The sequence below is a fragment of the Periplaneta americana genome, chromosome 8 (assembly GCF_040183065.1).
Source record: "Periplaneta americana isolate PAMFEO1 chromosome 8, P.americana_PAMFEO1_priV1, whole genome shotgun sequence".
In the NCBI taxonomy this organism is placed as follows: Eukaryota; Metazoa; Arthropoda; class Insecta; order Blattodea; family Blattidae; genus Periplaneta; species Periplaneta americana.
The window spans coordinates 64,499,898-64,516,635 of NC_091124.1; the positions used below are offsets into that span (position 1 = coordinate 64,499,898).

The 16,738-nt window shown below is 35.7% G+C and overlaps 2 protein-coding genes across 4 annotated transcripts in view; one reads left to right on the top strand and one right to left on the bottom strand.

The window, feature by feature from the left end:
• Positions 1 to 6,702: 6,702 nt before the first annotated feature.
• On the bottom strand, positions 6,703 to 8,038 carry NP15.6 (NADH dehydrogenase [ubiquinone] 1 beta subcomplex subunit NP15.6). The gene has a single exon (XM_069832993.1). It carries the CDS (start codon positions 8,018 to 8,020, stop codon positions 7,562 to 7,564), a length of 459 nt encoding a protein of 152 aa, XP_069689094.1. The 5' UTR covers positions 8,021 to 8,038; the 3' UTR covers positions 6,703 to 7,561.
• Positions 8,039 to 8,166: 128 nt separating this feature from the next.
• dre4 (SPT16 homolog, facilitates chromatin remodeling subunit dre4) overlaps positions 8,167 to 16,738 on the top strand; it is a 53,588-nt gene continuing 45,016 nt past the window's right edge. For 2 of the 3 annotated variants that reach the window (XM_069832995.1, XM_069832997.1), the window contains exons 1-3: positions 8,167 to 8,497; positions 8,633 to 8,746; positions 15,659 to 15,826. In XM_069832995.1, coding sequence (XP_069689096.1) covers positions 8,429 to 8,497; positions 8,633 to 8,746; positions 15,659 to 15,826 — 351 coding nt within the window. In that variant the 5' untranslated portion in view covers positions 8,167 to 8,428. The remainder of the gene's footprint in view (positions 8,498 to 8,632; positions 8,747 to 15,658; positions 15,827 to 16,738) is intronic. The other variant, XM_069832996.1, reaches the window with a different exon arrangement.

Below are 16,738 nucleotides of genomic sequence, written 5' to 3' on the forward strand. Positions count from 1 at the left end.
CATTACGAATTAAAATAAAATAAATCTTCATCATATGATGATTTCTTGGTGGACTTTGATTATATAATTGTTAAGGATCTTTGTATCCTCAGATTTTTGTTCACACTACAAATAGGCCTACCGTATGATGAAGATTGGTCATAACCTCTATCACACTAAAATCCTGATATTCCTTTGAACATTGTTAATAAACCTTATTAATGCAAACTCCATTTAAACAAGAAATGTAGCTAATACATATGCCTACCTGTCCAAAATCCTTTTTTTTGTACAGAATTAGTTGAGAAATAATTAATATATCAGATATTAACTTCATGAACGTAAACTTGGGAATGGTTTCATTATTGAATATATTACCACGTTGCTTCAGATTAAACCTCTTTCCACATACTGGGACAGATATGGCACTTACCGGTTTTACATTCATATAACTTATAATATAAAGCGTATAATATTTCAAACTGCATGCTGGGACAGATATGGCACACTATCAACAACTAGATTTGACTATATGACATCAGTTGAGAAAGATAGAACTATTTAAGTTATTTGAATATATAACCAGTGTGTGCAAAACTGTCCTATGCAGTAAGGGATTAATTTAAAGAAACTGTTACACTGAAGAATACTTTTCATTATTCTTCTATTTCCTGCTCCAAATTTAAAGTGGACAGTCAGAATGCTACTGTTTTAGGTAGTATTGCCTCCATAAAGCACGAGGATTAATTGGAGTCATACCTATGCTCTAGGCTTGGTTTGGCTTTCCAAAGACTGGGTCTGAGATGGATTCTTGCACTTAGGCTTACATTGACTCATTGTGTGCCCTATATATGCTATATTTACCCAAGTCTGACAAATAGCTTTGGTGGCATTCGTGAATCCGATGCTGACAAGTGGGCCATTCTGCCTGAGCCCTAACAGAGCTAGATACCATCTCCAGATAATGTAATATAGGATTGTTTTATTCTTATTACGTGCGTATTTCAGAACAATCTTAAAGTGTTATGCCTCTCATTAGCAGTTTGTGAGTGTGGAAGAATGACATCATGTGCTACTCAAGAACAGAAGTGCTATATTTTTTATATTGCCACATTATATCCCCAAGACTTTACTGTCGCAGACGATAGATGAAATGAGGGGAGAATGGAGAGTGTTGGTGGAATGATGAAGGGAAATAGGATTATTGCAAGAAAAACCCTCTGCAACGTCTGCTTTGTCCACATATTCCATCACAAATTGGTTGGGGATAGAATCCAGACTTCCAGCACACCAGCACTTGAGCTAGAGGTGCAGCAAGTCACATGCTGGGACAAAATACCGTATTGAATTTTGGTACCAAATACAGGTATGCTATTAGGTATTAAGATGGTAATTTCACGACTGTCTGAAAAAATTTGCACTTAGGCTCTTTAATATTTACTTCTATTTTGTTTATAGCACTCTTATTATAAATTCGTCACCCTTTCTAAGAATTTAATAAAAGTACCACAATGTGAGTGTGTATATGACTTCATTTGTGCCGCTGTGCTTTATGTGACATTAGGTTTTTATAAGCTTCTTAACTTTGTGATCAAGTGCTCATTTTTATAGTTATATTATGAAAATAAAAAAAACTTATACCACTATTAAGATTTGTACACTAATTATGTTTGGATGTGCTCGAAATTCCTTATTCTCTGTAATATTTTCGTGTCAGCATTGTCTACGTAGACATAACAAAAATATTCTTTATCTTGCTCATTGTGCTTAAGTTCAATCTTGCTTTCGTGTCTTCAGTTTAAAAAAACGCAAAGAAGGATCAGGACTTGTGAAAACTTTAGAGCGCATAAGGCCACTGTAAATGAATTGTGAATTGCAGAACATCTACATTTCAGTAAATTTTTCAGCAGAGATAACTGATTATCTTCAGAGTGTTTGGCATTTTGAAATTACTATTTTTTTAAGCACAATAATATGTAGTCTTTGACATACATGAACTTTAATGTTTTTCTTTAATATTTTCTAGAAAAAATATGCATTGCGTGCATGTGGGGGTTTCTGCAATTCCTGATTGGCAACAATTATTTTACTTCTTTAAAACAATTTTATTTCTAGGTGAAAGACTATATTTTCTTATCTCCTAAACTTTTTCAAATATATATATATTTAATCCAAGAAATTGAAAAAAGTACACAAACATACAAAAATGGAAAATCTTATGATTGGTCTATTTAATTCGGCAAATTCCTTTAAACCAATAAATTTAAAAAAAAAATAAAGGAAAGTTTTGTTTCTAAAAAATTCCACAACTCCTGGATTTGTGTTCCTGCAATTCACTGTAATTTATTGCCACAGTAAAATGTACACAGAGCACTGGACATGTGAGGTTTCTGCATCACTTGAAAGGCCTGTGTATGAATATTACAGTCATATGAAAAACTGAATTTGAGAAATAATGTGACTTGTGGAGTTTCTAAAATTCACGATTCAAATGCGTTCTGAGATAAGAAGTGTAATTTGGCAAATACAATTTTCTTTTTTAATTTTGCAATTCTCGCAAAATTCTTAACATGCAAAAAATTACTGAAGGTCTGAAGAACAAAATTGAATGGAAAGATTTAAATTTAACATATTGAAAAGTGTATATTTCAGCAATAGAAAAAGAAACAATGGTTGCATATTCTTCATAGAGAGGATTGACATTGTTGTGGCAGGGTTGAATTCTTTCATATAATACAGTGTGTGGTAATACGGGATTAATATTCTATTTACATAAGACTTGGAACTGGAAGACTTAAGTGAACTAAACTTACTCGTATTACAAGGAAAGGGAGCCTACTACCTGGTTATTGTCGCACACAATCTACAAAAACTGGATATTTATATCACAACCTGAATTAGTATGTAGCAATAAAATTGCAGTTTAATATAAAATCCAATACTCATGAAGAAATTATATGTCAACTAAAAACTGGTTCTTGGTCAGTTTTATTAATTTTGCATAAGAAGACTATGTGAATCATGGATAATGCAAGGTATCAATGTCATAATAAATAAAATTACGCATCATCCTTGCATGTATTGGTCTCTTGCCAACGCTTGAACTGTATGCCCAAGGATCTTTTGCCCACAGGATGGTAATTTAAAATTTGGCGTGGAATTCTAGAACGAGGCATTCTGATGACATGTGATCTCCAGTGACATTATCATCCCATTTCCTTAAACCACGTTTTCTGTTTCATTTATTTTTAGTTCCTAGACTTTCCTTTGCCGCTGTAGTTATAATATACTTCAAATTACTCAATTCTTCCTCAACATTACTTCCTATTTCTATATTTAGTAAATTAACTATTCTCTTCTCATAGAGCCACCAAATACTTGAGTCATTAAATAATGAAACCTTAAAACAACATGTAGATTGTTTAATAATTAAAATTACGCATAATCCAGAAAATAAGATAATTCAGGAATAGTGAAGAATTTGACAGCTATGGTAAAGATAATTACAAGGAATTCTATTGGAATAAATACACGCAGGTATGTTTTCAGCTACTGAATCTTATTACTACTAATTATATTCATGGATTTTGTACTTAAAGTGCAGTGCTTGACTCTTGATAAATTAAATGCATATTCAGTAAGTTCGTAATATTACAGTGCTGCTTCGGCATTAGTTGAAGCTCGAAACACCTGAATATGACATGCTGTAAAACATATTCACTAGTGCTGAGTTCTTAGCAATAAAGCCATTAACTCTTGTCCTTTAATACAGGAGTGATGTAGCAAAGTATAACCATTTTAATGTAGGTACCATATCACAAACCACAGGATTAAATTTATTGTCGAAAATGTAGGATCCTGCTTTTACTGGTTTTTTCTTCAGCTCCTGAGTTTTGTATGGTGAAGTATGGGATGTATACCAAACAGTAAGGGTCATGTATACAATTTATGACTTTAAGTGGAGATACAGTTTAACCAAAAATGTTAACCATAGGTTTAGTTCACACAAGGATGTGTCTGTGCAATAAAACTAACAAGGTAACCTAGTTAATTAACACCTGAAAGCATATATATATATATATATATATATATATATATATATATATATATAAATAAGTGATATAATGTTAAAAGTTGTGCAATCAAGATGTATAAAAACTAAAAAGATTAACTTTATTAGTGATCACTTCAAACTTTCACGAAACCCTGGCATTATGTGGTCTACATCCCTTAGAGAGGTCATGATCAGATAATTTTGACCCAAGTAGAGTTAAAAGGAATGAGTTGCATCTTAAAGAAATGTTGTGCATTTGATATTATACTAAAATAACACAGGATTGTTTACGTTTTCTGATGAATTTGCTTTTATATAGTCATTAGCATCCTCACTTCCCAAATTTTCAGGAAACGTTATCTGTTCTTGGTCTTCATAACTACTGTACTATCATCATTGTGCGCTTAGCACGTCTGGCCGTGAAACCAGGTGGCCCAGGTTCGATTTCTAGTCCGGGCAAGTTACCTGGTTGAGGATTTTTTCCGGGGTTTTCCCTCAACCCAATATGAGCAAATGCTGGATAACTTTCGGTGCTGGACCCTGGACTCATTTCACCGGCAGTATCACCTTCATCTCATTCAGACGCTAAATAAACTGAGATGTTGATAAAGTGTCGTAAAATAACCTAATAAAATAAAAATCATCATTGTGCCACACTTGTAGATTCTGGTATCACTACGAACTGTAGAAATTCATTCTTGATGGATAGAGTATCAACTTTCCACACCAGAGGCCAGCATTCATATCCTACAATCATAGTTTAGGACAAGTAATGGACAAAAATACTTTTTCTCCAAACATTATTTTTCTCTTTGCTGTAATCCACACATGATTTACTTACAAATATAATTATCTATGGCTATTGCAAAAATTACGTGTCAAGAGGAATACTTACCCATGAATTTGGCTCAATGGATTTAGCAATAAGGCACAACACACATGCTCCATGAAATATGTTGTTGTGGTTTTCTAATGCCAGGCATTTGAAATAAAGTCATTTGACCTCTTGCACTCCAATATTTTTCAAAGATATTATCATGACCAGCCACTGAAGCACAGATTTTGAGGTGTTCCGAATCCATTTCTTGGTTTGAGTTGCACAATGGGCAGTTAGGGGACTGATATATTCCAATTCTATGCAGGTGTTGGCCAAACAATCATGGCCTGTTGTCAATCTAAATGCAGCTACAGACGATTTTCGTGGTAAATCGGGAATTAACTGTGGATTTTGATGCAGAGAGTTCCATTTTTTCCCTTGGGATTGAGTTATCAAATTTTGTTTGTTGAAGTCTAAGTATGTAGATTTAATAAATCTCTTCACAGAGTAATACGTAGATTTAGTAACAGGTCTGTAAGTAGCAGTGCTGCCCTTCTTTGCTAAAGCATCTGCATTCTCGCTTCCCAGGATTCCACAATGGGATGGGATGAAATATTCCAATGTGAATTGCACAGAACTAGTCTCATGGGAATGTCATATAAAGATAAAGACAGAATTATTAATGTGAGGGATAAATTTAATATTAATTCTGATTTTCCATTATTCATACAATACTTACACAGAAAGTTCCTATGCAGACCACAACAAGCGGTCGTACACCGGCATACAGACAGGTCTCACTTCACTCCTTACCACTAGCTTCCTAGGGATAGGCATTTCACTCTGTTATTAAGCCAATAGAACATTACTACCAGAGATCCATCTGCACATGGAAACTCTGTCTATTTAACAAAACTAGGCTAATGTTGTTTTGACTGCTTCTAAGCAAACTACTGTTGATCTTTCAATAGCTCTTCATATACAGAATGTTATCTAATGCTGGGCTTTGGCAACGAAGCCATTAGCGTTCTTGCTCTCCAATATTTCTCTATTAATTCATATACAGAATGTTAATATGTGGAAAACCTTTGGGGAATGGATTGGGACCTACAAACAAGCGATAAAGTTTTGTTTTTCAATTCTAAGGACTTTCTAGTTCATACATGTTTGCTTATTACAATTTTATTTTACATTTTTGTTTATGAAGTCTATTCCTAATTCTACAGATAGTGCTTAAAGTGGCCACCATGTGTTCTAATACAGGCTTTCAAGCGACACATCATGGACTGTCTTACTCTCTCCCATATTCCAGGGGTCATATCTGCTGACAGCCTTCAACACACTCGTAAAGAAATCCAGTGAACTGAGGTCAGAGGAACGACTAAGCAAGGATGGTGGCCTCCCACAACCTATCCATTTATTAGGAGAATTATTCTAGTAGCAAGAGAAAAATAAGACAGTAACCCTCCTTCCATGAATCACATAGGGTAGTGCGACTTCTTCCAGCAAAATATTTAAATAATGTTCCGTTCAAAATTCACAAGGCCTTCTGGTTTAATAAGCAAGATCCATTAATGTAAGAATCAAATTAAATGAGTGCCTGTACGGTAAAAAAAAAAAAAGCATTTATACAAATATTTTTGCTTGCTTTTGGGTTCTCTATCCATTCCTCAAAGATCTCCCACTTATTAGCATGCTGTATTTTATATTCAAACCATTCCGCTAATTTTTTTTTATTGGAAGAGTAGTACAAATTTAATGACAGCTTATTTGTTCAGAGTAGTCCAATCGAGTGTTCCCTCCTCTTCATTGCTAATTCTTTATGTTCCTATTTGGTAATTTGTTCCATGTATTCTTTTTTTTTTTTTTACACCAAACAGAACACAAGTTTGTTTGTGTCGTTTTTACCGGAAAAATTGGTTTCCCTCTCTGCCTCTCCATTCTCCTCTTCCAACTTACAAGTAGCTGTACTCTCATTACAATAGGCTATCCCAGAATGAACTTGAATCGTTAGCAGTAATAAACATTCTTGAATAGGTATAGTCAGAATTCTAGTTTCATGGATACCCAACGTTAGAACTTTTAGTGCAATGAAACTCTTGCACATATGAACTGAATGATATCAAGAGCCGAAGTAAGAGTATCCACGTTTATGTAAATATGTGAACACACAACCCTGAAATCGCTAAGCCATATTATGCTGAACTAATTAAACCCAATGCTTAAAGTTAACCATACGAATTAATAAAAAAAAAAAAATTAGTACATAAACAAAGAACCTCGTCATACGTGTTCCAATATGTAATGCATGCATTCTTCGCCACAATACTTTAACTCGATAACTTAGCGGCAGCATACGCAAGTTTCAAACGCTAAAAAGTTTAGTTTTATACACATTATCAACGTTAGAAAGTAAAGACAATTTATTATGTACCTGTAACTTTCACAATTTCCGAACAATTCATAAAATTGGGACAAATATCTATTACTCAGCTTACATTAAATTAATAATTTGTAGGTAATAGCATTACATGCTACTTTAATTTAATTAACTCCTGTGAAAATATTTACATTTGTCAACCTCCATTCCAGTACATAGCTAAACAAACTCCACACATTTTCTAATAGCCGGAAAACTGTTCTTACATTAAAGTTAGCACTTTTCAGGCACACGTTAGTCTGTTGCATACTACAGGAATCGATATCAGTATCTATATAATTATTTCAGTGTCACCCAATTCTTCATCTGAAGGTAGCTCAAATTTAGAGGGATCAATCAGATTCCGGTCTATAAGTGGCAATCCTTGTTCTTCCCTCCTTCGCAGCTCAAGATATGCTTCACGCTGCGCCCAGTCGCGCAAAAACACATCTGGATAATAAGTAAGTAGCAATCCTCCAAACACTATACAAATTGTAATAGAAAAGAAGAAAGATGAATGAAGTGCATCTTTGTCGTCTTGTTCACTCTTAAAATTGAATCCATAACTGACCCAATTTTTCTTCGCATCTGCAACATGTTCTGTGGACTCGCTCTTCTCAACAGTGTCTGCAACGCTTGCTGTCTCTCTGTTTTTCTTCGATGTTGAAATTGATCTGATATTCTTACTACTAGATAGTATAATTGATCGTTTTATTGCGGGATTCTGCAAAACCCTAAATACGCCCGCCATGTTGTCAATGACGTCCTATTCCACGAGTTCCACTAGAATCAAAATTCTCTTATGCAATCAAGTTTGAATATGAAATTTCCCTTCTTTCTGAAATCCTTGCTGTTGGTCTATATAGGAGGTTGTGGTTACATAATCGTTCTTTAAACGTATATAAAAAGAATTAGCATTTTTGTTAAAAATTTATTAGATTACCGAAGTAGTGATTCTCGAAAGCAGTGTTTGTTTACTTTTGATCAAAAAGTGATTCATTGTAGGCGGACAAGGAACGCAATTCCCTTTTTGTTCCGAGTCCACACTACGCCGAAAGGAAAGCATTCCCTTGGTACCAAGTGCATAGCTCGCGCCATTTTAATATTGTTGTGCGGGAGGGTAGTTGTTTCCTTTGATGGTTGTGAAACTCAGAGAAAAATGGCAAATATAACGTTAAATACAGATACGTTTATATCAAGAATAAAGAAACTGTATTCTGCTTGGAAGGTGCGTATGATTACTAAAGCGCCAATAGATTATTGCGTATTTTGTTTACGTTTTTGCAGTAATAATAATAATCACACATTTGTTGTATGTATGGAACATAATGTATAGGCTATCCTTTTTTAAATTATTTTACAGCAGTCTGCAGAGACAAAAGAAGATAATGGATATGGGTTTTCAAAAATGGATGCGTTGGTATCTGCAGTAGGAGTTGACGAAGATATTGTGTACAGTAAATCCATAGCTCTTCAGGTAAACTGTCACTATAATTTGACAATGATAGACCGTTGGACTTAAGGAGAGTTACTGAATTTTTGCACGGTAGCTTACGGACTTAATGTAATAAAAATATTCGATGTCTGATCATCCAGTTACTGTAGGACCTACATAATATAAGCTGTGTAGACTAGAATGTTTCTTTGTTATCCATATTTATGAAATTGTAATGCTTGAGAGAACTTGAACTTTATTATTGCACGTGCTTTCTCGTTATTGTAAGTAATAATATATTATATTAACATATATATATATATATTATATAATATATTAACACTGATGCAACATAGGACATAGGGAAAGGCCACTGACGTAGGTCAGGCGATAGCGCGTTTGCGTACTGATCCGTGGCTGGACTCTGGCTTGGATTCCGCTTAGGCTGATTACTTGGTTGGACATTTTCCGAAGTTTTTCCTAACTGTAAAAGGAATGGTGAATCCTCGGATTCATCTCGCCAAATACATAGGGTTGCCATAGAAGATTACGTTATACCTATACACTTTTGTTTCCCCAAAAATTTAGGATAGGTATCAAATGCATTAAAGTAAGCCACTATCTACTATTTTGGGTGAAACTAGCGCTGAGGTAGTTCCGGTGATTTCGGAAGTGAAAATCGTTGAATTTATAAGAATTTTGGCTAAAGTAGCGCTCAGGTAGTTGCCTTCGTATTTCGTTTATAGGTCTATATCTTGCATAGACGACTTAGCTATAGGCCTATACATATTGTATATCTCGTAGAAATTATAAGGAAACAACTCCGAGGAATATGTGAAAAGATTTCAATGATTTAAGATCCTCGGCCTCATGTTTCAAATCACACCTCACTACCTCAGACAGCTACAACATGTTATATTGGATTCATTAGTTAACATTACTGTATTCATTCATTTAGTGTTCTGCTCAAGGGCAGGTCTTTCATTGCAAACCAGCTTTCTCCAGGCTTTCCTATTTTCTGCCTTCCTCTTTGTTTCCCCATATGATTCATATATCTTAATGTCGTCTATCATTTGATACCTTCTTCTACCCCGAACTCTTCTCCCATTCACCATTTCTTCCAGTGTATCCTTCAGTAGGCAGTTTCTTCTCAGTCAGTGACCCAACCAATTCCTTTTCCTCTTCCTGATCAGTTTCAGCATCATTCTTTCTTCATTCACTCTTTCCAACACAGCTTCATTTCTTATTTTGTCTGTCCACTTCACATGTTCTGTTCTTCTCCATATCCACATTTCAAATGCTTCTATTCGCTTCGTCGTAATATCCATGTTTCTGCCCCATACAATGTCACACTCCATACAAAGCACTTCACTAGTCTCTTCCTTAGTTCTTTTTCCAGAGGTCCGCAGAAGATGCTCCTTTTTCTATTTAAAGCTACCTTGCCCATTGCTATCCTTTTGACTTCCTGTCAGCAGCTCATGTTACTGCTTGTAGTACACCCCAAGTATTTGAAGCTGTCCACTTCCTCTACTGCCTCATTTAGAATTCGCAAGTTTATCTTCTGTATTTTTCTTCCTATGACCATGCTCTTCATCTTATTTGCATTTATCTTCATCCCATACTGCTCACAGTTGTCATTTAGGTCCAGTAGCATATCCTTTAGTATCATTTCCTCTTCTGTTTAACAATGCCATATCATCAGCAAATCTTATGCACTTTATTCGTCTTCCTCCTACTATCACTCCTTCCATGCTCTGAAAACAGTTCTTTACTAAATCTTCCAAGTAGGTGTTGAACAGGGTAGATGATAAAGGACATCCTTGATGTACTCCTTTCCCAATTTCTCTTCCTTCTGACATTTATTCTCCTATCCTGACTTTGACTCGTTTCTTATAAAAATTACTGAACAATCTTCTCTCTTTCCAATCCACATCAATTTTCTTTAGGATCCCCATCAGTTTATTTCAGTCCACTCTGTCAAAAGCCTTTTCTAGGTCCCCAAGTACTACATACATTTTCTTATTCTTCTCTAGGTATCTTTCGCCGGTTGTCTGTAGCAGTCCAATTGCATCTGTCGTACCTTTTTCCTTCCTGAAACCAAACTGATCTTCTTTCAACTGTTTTTCCATCTTAGAATATAAATGTCAATTCAGTATTCGCAAGAGAATCTTTGCCGAGTGCGATATTAGACTGATAGTGCTAAACTCCTTACATTTTCTTGGCATTATTTTTCTTCAGTGTTGGAATCGACACTGTCTCCATAAAATCTTCAGGCCATTCGCCTTTCTCATATATTTCGTTGCATAATGATAGAATTTGCTGCTTGTCTTCACCTAAGCATTTCACTAATTCAATGGGGATTCCATCAACTCCTGTTGCTTTCCCAGTCTTCATTTCCTTAAGTGCTAGTTCTACTTTTTCGCTTAAAATAGAAAATCATTTTTCGTCTTTTGATATGGCTTCTTCATCTTCTATAGCTAAGTCATCTGTATGATTCCTTGTTTCATATAACTCTTCTACATATTTTGTCCATCTGTTAAATATTCCTTTTTTCTCTGTTATTTCATTTCCGATGTTGTCCTCTATCAACCAAAGGATTTTCTGTTCTTATTCGTGACGTCCAAACATTTTATTACTTGGGAGTACATTAAAATCATATCTTCCTTTTCTCTCTAGATCCTCTCTTTCATCCAGTCTTCTTTTGCTTTATCAGTTTCTCTTCTTAGTTCGTTGTTTAGTTTCCTGTAGTTTTTTGTACCTTCTTCTGTGTTGATGTTTTTCCATTTTCTCCTTTCCTCCATCTTCTCCAATATTTTCCCTGTAACCCAGTTTCTTAATTGTCACACCTTACGTGTATCCTATTGTTTCTTCTGCTATTGTCTGTGTACAAACGAGTCCAGTACTCATTATTGAATCTCAAATGTGGATTCTAATGTAGCGGATTTTTCTTGAAAATTTGCATGAAATTTTCTTCTGTCCGCTTTGTTCTTCAGTTTTTTCATATTCAATTTCTGCGTCACCTGTTTTCCTCTTATCTTCTTCAGATGAATATCTACTTCGCCTATCACCAGGACATGATCTGAGTTAATATCCATTCCTGGTAAAGTCTTCGCATTTTTTGAGCAAATTCGGAATCTTTCTCGTACCAGTATATAGTCTATCTGATATCTCCTTTCGTTCCTTGGACTTGTCCATGTGTATCTTCTTCGTTTATGTTGTTAGAATAATATATTTCCAATAATCATTGCATTTCCTTTACAGAAATTGACCAAATATTCTCTTCTATCATTTCTTTTTCCCAATCCATATTTCCAACTGTTCTTCCTTCTTGACCTTCTCCTACAACTGCGTTCCAGTCGCCCATTAGGATTATGTATGCTCCCTTCTTCTCCTTCTCAACTATCTCTTCTATCTTGTCATAGCTTTCTTCCACTTCCTTTTCTGCTAATCCACTATGTGGCATATAAACTTGCACTAGCACTAAGTCCATTTTCTTCCATTACTGTATTGAGTATTTAAATTGAAGGTGCTTTGATTGCTTGGTAATTAAACTGTAATACCAGTAACATTAAAATAAGAATTTGTGAAAGTATTCATTAATAAAATTATTCATTAAGAAAGTTATGTAATATCTGAGGCATTCACTGCACAAATGGCCCAACCCACGAAATTTTCATATTGAGATTATTGCTTTAAATAGCTCCTCAGGTTGTTCTCTTCAAAGTGTAAATTGGCATAATCATCATACCCAGTTTTTCCATGAGATATCAGCAAAAGTTTTGTTTGTATATCGCATTTTGGGCACTGTTACAAAGATATAAGGTGGAAATTTAATTTTGTGGGTTTGGACCATTTGTGCACTGAGTATCTCATATAACATTTGTTTAATACTTTACTGGTATTGTCATAATTCTCTTTTCATTCACTTATTTAGAATTAGGAAAATGGCAATCAACCATACGAAATACTACCAAATATAGTATTATAAAGTTGTTGTTGTTTTCTAATGCCAGGCGTTTGACAATAAAGTCATTTGACCTCTTGCACTCCAATATTTTTCAAAGATATTATCATGGTCAGCCACTGAAGCACAGATTTTGAGGTGTTCTGAATCCATTTCTTGGTTTGAGTTGCACAATGGGCATTTAGGGGACTGATATATTCCAATTCTATGCAGGTGTTTGGCCAAACAATCATGGCCTGGTTATACCACCAGCATTCCATTGTAAGATGTTTAGTTGATTCTGTACCATTAAAGTAGTCCCCGCCTGGAAATCTGATTGGGGGACTATTTTACCTTCGGATAATTTTACCTTAATGGTACTCATTTCATATTGGAGTGAAAATGGCAAGTTGTAGCCGATTTAAGTGAACACCATATTTTAACGTTTTGGTGGCTACTTCATTCACACACAACCCCCAGAATGTCTGGAGGACCACACCTGCTGTTGGTTGACGGGTCCATTGGACCTAGCTGGTAGATCTTGTTGATCACCAGCTTTCCCTCCTTAAGCCACTGGAGGACGATTTTAGTGCCATAGCAGGTCAGCACTAGGAACAGAAAAGTAGAAAGAGGAGGAAGGAAAGGGAAATGAACCCCTAGGCCTCGAATGCTCTAATGCCGTCGGGGTCGAAAAAAGTAAGAGTTCAGTCAGAGGACTGGATAGGAAAGGGTAAAGAGGGAATTAGGTATTGAATAGAGAAAAATTATACCAAATTCAGTCATTAACTCATCAAGCTGACCAGTGCTAATTGGTGAATAGCCCCTCCCTTTAGTTCAGCTCATATTCAGTTCAGTATTATAAAGTATTCAGTATTTAGTTCAGTATTATAAAGTTATTCCTATTATAGGCCATGGAGGTCCACAGAGTACCAAGAGGGTAAGACTCCCAGTCAGCATTAGTAGCAGTAGGAATGTTAGTCTTATGTACATGCCATCCTTACTCCCAAAGAAAACTCCCTGGTACTCATTTCTGTTAAAACTGAGTAAACCCCAGGGCCTGAAAGGGCCAGGGTCCCAGAAAGATTAGATCAATGGAAAAAATCTAGGGCTCCATCAGGAATCGAACAAGTGACGACCTCTTGCTTGCAGTGCAATGTGTTACCTGCGAAGCTGCTGTGTGCCCCAATATAATACTGTTCCGTGCCTTCTTTACTATCAGAAATATATAACTGTGGCTGGTTTTGTTTTTTCAAAGGCACACGCATAACATGGTAACCAGTAATATTATTAGTTTTTAAAATTACTTTGAGGTTGTTAATTCGTGGAATTATTGTGTAAGGTTAAAAATCTAGCAAGCAATTCTCCTTTATAGTAATCACAAAATGTTAATCATTAACAATTTGGAAGACCAACATTGCCACTCTGCAGTTCGTAAAATAAAATTATTCTTGGTTGATAGAATAATACTAATTTTTTATATTTACCATAGCATGAGTTTGAGCCAGACTTATTTCCTTAGAGCTTAAAGTTATTATAACGCAGTAGCAACAATTTATCTCTAGCATTTGATTTTTGGCTATCTAAAGGCTGGATTTAAATGTCTATAACATTGACTTCTTAGTGCTACCATCACACTCCACCAAGCTGTTAATGCTTAAGGACAGATTTTAAACAAACACTAAAATTAAGTTTCTTAATTTGTGTAATAGAAATAATAAATGTTGAATGAGAATAAAACTTCTGAGAACTTTGTTGTGGTCTTCAAAGGAGAGGGATATCCCCAATTATTCTGTCATCATATCATCATTCGTCTAGAAACTGATCAGAAAGAGAAAAAGGAATTGGTTGGGTCACTGGCTCAGAAGAAACTGCCTACTGAAGGATACACTGCAAGGAATGGTGAAAGGGAGAAGATATCAGATGACAGACGACATTAAGATATGTGAATAATATGCGGAGACTAAAAGGAAGGCAGAAAAAAGGAAAGATTGGAGAATGCAGGGTTTGCAGTGAAAGACTTGCCCCTGAGCAGAACACTTACGTATTTGTGTATGTATGTATAACTACATCATTTGCATCCTCATTACGAAATATCTGTCCTAGACATCTAATACACAGTAGAGATTTCATGTCTGATCAGGGACGTGTACTGAAAACAAAGTAAGAGAGAAATGATTATGGGTATTATGTGTGTGTAAGTCCACCACTGTGGATTAACGGTTAGCATTCTTGGCCGTGAAACGAATGGGTCAGGTTTTAAATCCTGGCTGGGGTTTTTTCTGAGGTTTTCCTCAACCACTCGAAGTAGAATTGTTGGATAACTTTTGGTGTTGAACCTCGGACTCATTTTGCCTTCATTCGTATCATTTCATTAATCATCTTAATAGTTACAGGTTACTAGGAGGACATGGCAGACGTGATTTCGGAATCTGCCTATAGGCGGCATCTGTCTGTGGGAGCTGCACATATCCAGCAAAGCCGCAGGGGCTTTTAAGCAGACTGTTGGCGACCAGGGTAGTGTAGCTCCCTGGGACAGATGGCACCTTGGTGAGTTGTGGAATAGATTGCGACATGTTCTTCTGGTTAAGGATGCAGCAGAATCAAGCACATGAATAGTAAACAGGAAGACAAAGAATCAGGTCTCCAGTCAGGACTGGATGCTGTGGCTGATTCGATATGATGACACCATGCAGTGATTCATGTGCTTGAAGAGCAATCCTAATGGACTTCAACAATCATTCCAAAATAAGGAGGTTGCACAATAAGCCTAAGGCTGCAGTGCTTGGCTTAAGGCCCTCTTCTGAGAAAAAAAAAATGGGTTATTATGTTGCGAGTTTTAATCTAGCTCAACTATAATGTATATTTTATACAATAAAGTTTTCTTGGATTAAAAAACTTTTTTAATTTTACAGTTTATGGGAACTTTTGTTTATGAGTATTATTGAGAAGTGAAATTGTTTGGGTTATATATGATGTAGGAAATCGTCACATGATGCATTTCTTTCTTCTAGTCATGGCTTCTGGGATATGAGCTCACTGACACAATTATGGTAATTGCTGAGGAAGAAATCCATTTCTTAGCGAGCAAGAAGAAAATTGACTTCCTGAGGCAAATCCAGAATAGTAATAAAGATGAAAATGGATTGCCAGCCAAGTTAGAATTACATATTCGAGATCGGGTGAGTATAATTGATCACATTTCAATTATATTGTCAAACCTATTGTCCATATAATATATTTATAGGAAGTGGGCCAAAGAAACGGACATTTTTAAACATGGGTTATTTCTAACTATGTTCAGCTGGGGAATCCACAATCATTTAATGTGTTTATACTCTTATGTCTTTAGCATTTAGTTAGGATGGAGGAGTGAATCAGTGCAGAGTGTGCGTTTTCTATAAAGATATGTTACAGAAAATGATGTTTCTTTTGTCACTGTGCAGCAGCAGTTTCGACAGCATTACACCACCCTTCATACGAGTTGGACCATTACACATGCTATCGAGACTTGGGTGGCACTCTTTGTCCACAACAGGTTGGGGATACTAGGTTAAAAGCAAAAAGTGTTTGTGGTCATATTCTTACTTTATTTAGCAAAAACGCTTAGTACAAAGTAGAGCCTTCCGTAACAACTTCATCCTGCTCCAGAGATTCATACAAAAGTAATCAAATTCAGTGACAATTTAATGACACATATCTTCTAAGTTACCATGTTTGATTGGAAGAGAACTGACATATACATATGTTGGGAAAAGAAGCTATCTGAATAAGTATAAAATTTTTGCTCGACTGTCTCCCCCCCCTCCCCCCCCCCCAAAAAAAAGGCGCGGGAATGAGTGGTTCATGGCCGAAGTACATTGTGCAATATCTATCCTCGTAATATTGTGAGATTGTCACCTGTTATTTGTAGTCAAACACTCTCAGATGATCCTTTAATAAATGAATTCTCATAGATATTCAGGCTCCAAATCATGTTACCGAGTGAACCTCAAATTTTCGTTCTCCTGTGCAGCAGTCTGGCCACAAAATTAATTTTCGCATTTCTCCTGGCTATAAGGGTGAAAATTTATTTTGCATGAATCTGCTGTACA

Excerpts from the sequence above, each read along its gene's own strand:
- NP15.6 (XM_069832993.1), bottom strand. The coding sequence starts at position 8,020 with ATGGCGGGCGTATTTAGGGTTTTGCAGAATCCCGCAATAAAACGATCA.